At 47.1% G+C, this 9,488-nt stretch overlaps 1 protein-coding gene across 2 annotated transcripts in view; it reads right to left on the bottom strand.

Moving 5' to 3' along the window:
- Srrm4 (serine/arginine repetitive matrix 4) overlaps positions 1–8,751 on the bottom strand; it is a 163,116-nt gene extending 154,365 nt beyond the window's left edge. The window contains exon 1 of one of the 2 annotated variants that reach the window (XM_008824422.2): positions 8,125–8,751. In XM_008824422.2, the coding sequence (XP_008822644.1) occupies positions 8,125–8,255 (131 nt within the window). In that variant the 5' untranslated portion in view covers positions 8,256–8,751. The remainder of the gene's footprint in view (positions 1–8,124) is intronic. The other variant, XM_008824421.2, reaches the window with a different exon arrangement.
- Between the last annotated feature and the right edge of the window lie 737 nt (positions 8,752–9,488).

A 9,488-nucleotide genomic window follows, 5' to 3' on the forward strand; every position in this document is an offset into this window, starting at 1 on the left:
CATCCCCACCACCCCCAAGTCCCCACATCTCCACACCCTTACACCCCCACCCCTGCTGTATCAGAGTCCCGAGAGAAGTCTACAGGAGCTGCTCAGAATTGGAGTCTTTGCCAGGCTTCTCAGATTCCATTTGATCTTGCCCCTACTCCATCTCTGGAGGTACCATCTATAGCCGTGACTCCCCTCTTGCTCCCTCTACCCAGCTCTACACCCTCCTTCTACTCTTCAAATACACCAAGCACGCTTCCACCTCAGGACTTTCTTACTGGCTGTCTTCTCTGCCAAATATTTCCTCCCCAGCTGTCTCATAGCCCACTCCTCCTCATCCAGGTCCAGGACCACTACAAAGTGGCTCCTTCCCACGCCCTGTGCTCCTTTTTCTATTTTATTCTTTTTAAAAATTTGTTTATTTTTATTTTATATGTATGAGTGTTTGCCTGCATATATGATTTATTTTTATTTTATATGTATGTTTGCCTATATATACATATATATATGTGTGTGTACCCGTGCATGCAGTGCCCACAGAGAGTGTTGGATCCCCTAGAACTGAAGTTACAGATGATTGTGAGTCACCATGTGGGTGCTGGGAACTGAAAAAGGTCTTCTATAAGAGCAGCCCATGCTCTTAGCCACTGAGCCACCTCTCCAGCCACACCTTTTATTCTTTAAAGCATGGACTCCCGCCTTCTCTTTATTTATTACTTGATTCTTCATTCGTTGCCTTTTTTCTTCCGTAAGAACAGGAACATCCTGTTGCATGTTTGCTGCTGTGCTGAGTAGTATCTCAATAAAATTGTCGGAGGAAAGAGTAAGGAAAATACAACTTAGTGTTTTAGCCAAATGCAGCTGCTCCAGCCTTGTGCGTTCTTTCCCCTGCTGGCAATGCTACCTTTGACACCCATGGGCTTACTGCCATCCCCCATCTTCGCTAGGTGCTCGAAGGATGCAGAATGTTTTTCATATCAGCTGTAGACAGACCATGAAGGACAGGAAACCTAATGACCCACACCAGAGACAGCACCCTTGAGCCAACAGCAGAGAAGTTGGAAATTTGATATTACATGGGCCGTTTCCTTCCGCTGTCCCCCTTTATTAGCAAGCAGTGCCCCTCCAGATAGTTTAAACTGCTTTTTCTCTTGGGAGAAGAAATGGCCTCTGAGACTCTCTTGAGCATGAAGACTCGATTCCTTCTCATCGTGTCTTACACTGATAGATTAAATTAATGAAAAAATAAAGCCAGATCCATTTTGCAAATCAGATAACTGAGGATAATTGTGGACAAAAGCAAGGGTCCCCGTGACTTGTCAAGGTCTTTCCCTCTCTGTTCCCATTCCCATTAATGTAAGGCTGTTTGCCTGAAGTCCTAAATACTCCTGCTGGAGTCTCCTTTGCTGCTAAACTCTGAAGCTTTCCAAGGGAGGGGCTGTGATCCACGCATCTTCTCCTCCCTGATGGGCCTGGCACTGACACATAGGAATAATAAAAACTATGATTAATTATTGATAGCAAGAACTAACATGAACTGAGTCCTTCCGGTGTCCCATAAAGCACTTCCCATAAATTAGCTCATTTTGTCTTCTCTATGGTTCTTGGAGGCGGTTGCTATTATTAGCCCCATTTTATGGATGAGGAAATCAAGATTGAGGTCAAGTCATTTGACACCAAGTATCTTCAGACAGTGAGAAGCATTGATTCAGATTATTGCCATGAGGGTCTGACAGATTTTGTACACAGCTCTGCAGACCTCAAAGGCTCTAGGGAACTGCAAAACCATGCTAAAAAACTAATACATTTGGGGTGGGAAGATGGCTCAGTTGGTAAAGCACTTGCCTTGTAAGCATGAGAACTGAGTTAAATCCTCAGAACCCACATTTTAAAAAATCAGGTCTGGTGGTCACATTTGTAATCTTACTGCTGGGGAGGAGATAGGCAGATCCATGGGCCTCACTGGCCAGCCAGGCCAGCCTGCTTGCAAAGTTTCAGACCAATGAGAGAACTTGTCTCACAAAATAAAAGGTGGATAGCACTGAGAAATGACCTCTGGTTGCCCAATAACTAAGGTTGTCCTCTGGCTTCCACACTCACATACATGAACACACACACACACACACACACACACACACACACACACACAAATACAGAACATTGGCATGGATGAGGGGTAAGGCTATGGAGTCTGAGACTCATCCATGAGTGATGCCAGCTCAAGTGGCCAGGGACTGAGCATCCCCTCCCTCCACAAGCCATTAGGTGACGAGTGCATGGCCATCAGAGCTCCTGCTTTACGGAGGGCTCATTCTGCTCCAGGCACTGGGCCAAGCACTTTATATCAATTATGCCATGTATTTCTCAATATGTTCCCCACAAGAGAACTATTTCAAGGAGAGGCAAGTTGAGGCACAAAAAGGTGGAAGCGGGTCCCATAGCTGGGAAGTGGCAAAGCAAGGTTTGAGTTTGGATAGATCCAACTTCATAACTCTCCACTGGACAGTCTATTCCCTCCACCTCATGTTCTCTCGTGTCTCATAAAAAGTCTTAGTAACAAGCCATTAAAGAATTCCCACCTTAGGGTTAGGGATTTAGCTCAGTGGTGGAATGCTTGCCTAGCAAGGGCAAGGCCCTGGGTTCAGTCCTCAGCTCTGGAAAAAGAAAAAAAGAAAAAAGAAAAAAGAATTCCCACCTTGCTAAGCCCATCTCAGTTTTCTACCTTGCAGGAAGGAAGGAGGATCAGCTATTCAGAAGGAAAGGACAGGTTTTAAATTTATTGTGACCCCTGCAGCAAGCCTAAGAGCCTTCGGAGCAGAAGGCCTTCTTTCCTCATTATAAGAGTTAGGATTTGGGGGGATGTTTCTGGGTGGTCTGGACTAAGGCAAGAGTAAATGGGGACTCACAAGCTTGATGGCGTTCAGTCCAAGCTCTTTCCCCGACCAGCTAAGATGTCTATTCACTGAACCAGACATACATCTTTATCTGGGGAGACTCATTCTGACACCAGAGACAGTTTATTTGCAGCATGTGTCTTTTGGTAGCATTGATTAGAATCCCCAGAGTGGCAGAGCTAGAGGTGGGGCAGGGAGAGAGCTTGGCGCTGGCTAGATTGGGATCTTGCATATTCATTCAATCAAAGCATCCAGCATCCCTTGAACATCTCCACACCCTGCTTCTTTAAGATAACACATTTGCCAAGCAAACACAGCAGAATGTCAGAAAGGGCCCTGCCACTAACCCCTGTGCACCATTCAACAAATTTCAATCTTTCAGATGGGAAAAGATTTGACCTAAGCAGTGTCACTCCCTTCCCCGAGAAAAGCATGTGTTCATTGCCAGGGCAAGCATTTTCTATGACCCTCAGAACACTGGCTTTTAACCACAGGTTGTCAGAAAAACACCACCCAACTGCCCCTCAGCCTGTTCCCAGCCGGAGGATGGAGTCAGCACAAATGTGCTCACTGATTGCTTGGCGCCAAGGGGAGTCTCAAATTAAATGGTTCAAAGGCATTTTTTTTTTCTGCTTTACAATTTGGCCATCTTTCCCTTTATGCAGTAAAATCTCCAACACTTTGGAATTTATGATCCTTTGGACAGGGATTGGGCTCCAGTCAGCTTCTGGAGTATTCTGCATGGAAAGGATTTTCGAAGAAAATTAATAGTTTGCCAAAAGAATTGCAAAGGGAATGCATCCTTATTTAAGGGGCTGCTGTTCTAGTCCTTAACGAACATTCACACATCCACAGACAATATTTCATATGCTAATTTCAAATAACTCTTACATGTTCATTAAGTCCCCAGCTATAACTGTTTATTGATATGATTATTGCAATTTGATCTGACTTCAAATGCTAGGTTTTCTCTGAATGGGAATTTCTTAGATACAAACTTTTTGAGACTAAGTAATTAATAAAGGAAATAAGTTAATGCCAAATGTGGGTGACTATCCTTTGGTGAGGATGAAAGGTCTCCTTATACGTTATTGGTCTTCGTTGATTCCTGGGAGTTCCTGCCAGGTGCTGCAAGATGAGGTTTGACTGTGGGGACCCTGGTCTTGATTTTCCAAGGATCATCCCTGTTAGAATTTCCATCCTAAATAGCTACTCATAACTCCTTCCTTCCTTCCTTCCTTCCTTCCTTCCTTCCTTCCTTCCTTCTCTCTTCCTTTCTTCTCTCTTTCTTTCTTTCTTCCTCAGGGTCTCACTATGTAACCCAGACTGGAATTGAACTCACAAGCCTCCTGCCTCCTCCCTGCTGGGGTCAGAGGTGTATACCACTATGCCTGGCTTCCCTCTTATTCTTAAAGAAGTCTTGCTATGAACTATAAATTATACAACACACTGTAGATTTAATAAAACTCAGGGAATTAAATTACAGTATTTTTTTTATTTTTTATTTTTTTTTGAGATAGAATCTCCCTATTGCCCCAGCTGACCTGGAACTCACTATGTAGATTAGGCTGATCTTGATCTCACAAAGATCCATCTGCTGCTGCCTCCTGGCTGAAATTATGGTATTTTTAAAAAGGAATTTAGTACCATCAATTCCTAGTGTTCCCTATATAAACCAGTGACTATTCTGTAGGGTATTGTATCAATTCAGGATCTAGATACTTCTTCACTGTGCCCCGCCTCCCAACTCAACAATCAGGAGAGAAAGAAGCTATCTTTCTGTGCTGGTTAATTTTGATTAATCTCAGTTGTCAACTTGATAAGATCTATAATTACCTGGGAGATGGGTCTCTGGCCATCTTGATTATGTTAATTGGGGTGGGAAGATGCACCCTATGTGAGCTGCAATATTCTCTTGGTTTGAGTTCTGAACTGAATGAAAAGGAGAACATGAGCACAAGTATTCATGGTTCAGAGGGTTGTGGGTTCGATGTGATCAGCTTCTTCAAGCTCCTGCTGAGTTGATTTCCCTGCCATAAGGGACTGTAACCTTGAACTGAGAGCTGAAATAAACTCTTTCTCCCTTGGGTTGCTTTGGTCAGGGTATTTTATCACAGCAACCAGAAAAGAAACTAAACATTTTTTTCTCACGGAGGGGGAATTTTGGGATCACCCCTACTCTACCTCATGTATATTAATTTCACCTTGTTGTTTGTCTAGAGCTGAAATTTCATGTCAATTGCCAGCATTATTTGGGAGAGACATGAACAAGCATGGAGGACACAGCACTGAAGGCATCTGGTTTCCTTTCAGCCATTATGAATTTCTTCATCACAGGACCAAGGACTATGAAACAAATGCCGTATGCCGTGTGTCATGGGAGAGCTTCACCTGACTCCGTCCCCACATTACTAAGGTAGCAACAGTTATTCCTTGGATTTTCAAACTGACAAGCAGGCTTATTGAAGTAAAAACACTTGTTCAGGATGCCCAGGATATGAGAGATGCAGCACAGGATCCCAGGTTGTCTGATGCTCATGTCAGCACTTAAGTAACCACTATGATATACGGCCTCTCACTATGCTCCACAGGTCTGACATTTGAGTCAGACATCTGCTAGCAATTTGATACATGATAAAGCTCTTGCCTCATCAAGAATGGCTCATACAGGGGGAGAGGAAGGAGGGAGGGGCCAAGGGGGATTCTGCCTAGAGAGCAGTTGTCTGATGCTTGCATGTTGCAGTGAAATCAACAACTTAAAGTGCATCTCTCCATTTTGGTGTTAAATTGTCTTCAGAGGTATACTTACGATACTCAGGAGAAGCTCACTTGGGGCAGGGAAGTGACCCTCATCTACAAAGTGTGGAGCAAACACAACTGGCTAGTGGTTCACATACCCCTTCTCCATTTTCCCACAGACAGTGACTTGTGCTGATCTGCTGACTATGAGTTGGGCTTGACTCATGCAACTAAACATTTCTGATGAGACCAAGCCCCCAGCTTCCTTCAAAAAGAAGTCACTGGTCTCCACTAATAAGATGGAGTGTCTTTGCCCATCTTCTTCCTAAGAACTGGGCTTTGGAAACATGAGGTTTCTACCCTTCGGTGAGTATAGAACGCTGGAAAGGAACTGGACATTGAGCATTTCTGGATGTAGCTGACTTGGATGAGAATGGGGATCATGTGGGTTTTTTGGTGAGTCTGTTGAAACACAACTCAATCCCAGTCCTCCCGAGGACTTGAATATAAACGCTCCTTGCAATTCTAGCCTGAGCCAGAGGAAATATCTATAAACTGGAATCTGTCCTACAGAGAGGGCATGCCTGTTATAGAACTATTAAACAGAGCCCTTCTATCATAACATAAATCAAGGGCTTATAGGACATGGGTACTGTCCAAAGAGAAAGAAACCTAGGACAGTAAAAGACACCGAGATTGAAATGATACTGAGGGTACATGGAACTCTTATAAAAGTCACAGCCTGAGGAAATTAAAATCTACAGGGTTGGGATACCTTGTAGATAGTTCATATGATTGAAACTATGGCCAAGGAAATGGCATATTGTATCAGACAGACAGACAGAACCACAGAAGTTCCAATAGCAGTAGATCATAGGTATACTTTTCTTAGTTAAAACCCCACCAGGAGTCTGCTTTCCCCTTTGAGTACGCCTGAAAGAAATGGAAGAGGGTGGACCAAATACCATAGTTTTATTCCGGACAAAATTTCTCCCATCCCCCCAGCAAGGCCATTTTCTTTAGCCAATGCAGCACTGGTGTGCCAACAGTAGATGCACAAAGGTGGAAGTGACAGTGAGCCAGGAACACAAAAGTGCTGACGTCAAAACTCTCTACAAAGAACCTCTGTCCTAGCAGACAAGCACCAGCTTTTAATGGCATTTTGAGTCACTGACCCCACCTCTCTAGCGTATCAGTGGGCACACCCCCCACCTCTCCCCTGCACATGCAGTTCTTGCTTGCAGCCTCTACATCCTACTGGCCCTTCTTGTGTCCCATGCACCCATTACCCGTGTAGGATGCCCCATTTGGCCAAAGACCTGCTTGAGCCTCTTTCAGACCAAAGGAAAGTTTGTTGGTATGGTTCATTTTTTTTCAGATATGATTTTTCCAATCAGTCTTGATCCCCACACTTGCTGAGAAGTTCAGATTTACTTGTGCTAGACCAGGCATTCTGTAAGAGCACTTTCCCAGACATGGTTTAAGCTAGTCCCTAATGCAGCCTGCCAGGACTAATATATCCTCTGAGTGCCCCCCCCCAGCTCCTTCTTCCTTTGTACTTTCTGAACCACTCAGCCAACACCAGCAAAAGATGAGTTTTCATACTGCCTTGATTTTCACTGACAGAGGGCACAGCCTTCCTCCTTTCGTCCTCAAACTCCTCTAAATTGAATGATGTATGAAAAGAACTGGGTCTTCTCTGTCTTGGGTGGCTGCTGCCCCCCCATCCTGTTCTTTTCTTCTTTTATTTCTTTTTTTTCCCTCCCTTCCTGTCATTTTTTACCCCTGCCCTAGATTTTTTAATCATTCCCAAGTTCAAAGCTATCCGACTCTTTTTTGGGAGGGGGGATAAGAACAAATAAAACTCTTCCAAGGTTATCGTCACAATTTTAGACGACTGCTGCCTGACTTTAGCTCAGAGTCCTGGTTCTGGATGCTGGAGAGGAGAGAATTCAGCACCACCACAGCCAGCAGCCTCACTGCCAGGAAGGGGAGGAGGAGGGTGTTGTTTGGGGTGTATTTGAAGGAATAGCATATGGGATTTTTGGTCAAAACATTCGGAGCTAGCTAGTTGCAGAGCTGAGGGTTCAAATGTGCTTTCTCTGAACACCATTTGTTCATCTTTTATACAACACCCCCAACCTTCTCAAATCCACCACTCCTTTGCCCCCCTGCCCTCTGAGCTCTGTGATAGCAGAAAAGTTTTCCAGTCGAGTACGTACCCCAGCTACACCGCCCACCCTAAGAAGGCAAAAGGCTTGCACAGGAAGTATGGAATCTGTGGGAGTGCTGCTCCTCGCCAAAGAATTCCTGTCTCTTTTCAACAGCCTCGTCCTTATACAAGCAATTAGTTCCCGTGTTCCAGTGGGAGACACCGAGTAGTGATGGGAATAGCCAAGGCACCCTGGCCCAGCTGCCTGAGTCCACCCCCTCAAGGCTCTGGGGCACAGGTTAGAAAAGGAGAACCTTCCCTGTGTCCCCAAATCGCGAATGGGGTCATTACCTTGGCAGCGGCTTGCGGGCTGTAATGCTAGCAACGATGATGCTCTCGGGACGCGGAGTGGCCACCGCTTTGAAGGTCCCTCGCCAGAACTTCTCAAACAGCTGCTTCTCACCCTGCTGCACGCTCGCCATCGTTGAAGCCCACCAAGCCCGGGGCGCTGTCCGAAGTGCTGAAACGCGGATTCCAAACCGGAAGGCACACCCTGGGCTCCGGGGCGCTGTCCGCGTGAAACCCCCACGGGGTGGGGTGGGGAGAGATTGGAGTTCAGGGCGGGGGATGGGATGGGACGTCTCTGGCTCGGCAGAGAAAGAAGGGTGGTCCCCCAGCTGGCTTCACCTGGCTTAGCTCTGGACTGAGCTTGGAGCCGGCTGAGACCCACGGCCCCAGCCAAGCAAAGCAGCGCCGGGGACAGAGAGGAGGCGACCGGGTCGTCTGCCGTGCGTGCGCGTGTGAGCTCCGGCGCGCCCGGGTTTTGTCTCTCGCACAATGTGACGTTGGAAGAGGGGGCTGGTCGCACGAGCTGTACTTCCTCTCCCCCCCCACCGCTATCTCCCCCCCACCACGTCTCTCCTCCTTCTCCCTGCAACCCCTCCTCCGTTGGCTCAACCTCCTGCTTCCATCTGCATAACAAAAGCCCGCAGGTCTAGGGAGGAGAAAGGGCGGGGCTTGCGCCTGTCACTAAGTCTCGGTGGCCGCAGAGTTGCATTGCTGACCCGCTGAGAAGCGATTCCAACACCCTGAACTGAACCAAGCAGGAGTCCTCCTTCCCAGCCCTCGCTCTACCTCCATCATCCCGGCGCTTCCCTTCATCTTTCCTTGCGTACTCCCGGGGCTTGGCCACCTCCCTTCCCCTCCCAAGACTTGGAGCGCATCTTCCATTGAGTGAGCAAGAATACTCCGCCTATCCACCCATGGCAACCTGCCTTTCCCCCTTCCCACTTCTGGGAGGGACTGAGGCCTGCAAAATGGGGGTCCCCCCTGTGTTCCTCTTTGTGCCTGGGGGCCACGGACTTCCCCCGCCCCTCAGAAAGTGCCATTTGATAGACAATCCGTCACCAGTGCGGCTTCTCGCCATCTGCCGAGTCGGCCCCCACCCGCAGAGGGGCACAGCGTTACATCTGTGCCTGTGGTGCAGTAAAGGATATCTCTTTTGTGCCTCACAGCCGGCCTGCCTCTCCTCCCCGCTGCCAAGGCCGTCCAAAAGAAGAGCACCCCTCCCCCACATACCCCCCTCCCTCTGAGAAACAGCAGCTTGAGTGTGAAACTGAAGTCTGATTTGGAAAAGAAAGCGCTGGGGGCGGGGGGGGGATTAAGAGGGAGATAGTAACTTTTTGGTCTTTCCTCTCCATCTTCAGTCCCCTCCC

This window comes from Nannospalax galili, unplaced genomic scaffold (assembly GCF_000622305.1).
Source record: "Nannospalax galili isolate Female #2095 unplaced genomic scaffold, S.galili_v1.0 scaffold769, whole genome shotgun sequence".
In the NCBI taxonomy this organism is placed as follows: domain Eukaryota; kingdom Metazoa; phylum Chordata; class Mammalia; order Rodentia; family Spalacidae; genus Nannospalax; species Nannospalax galili.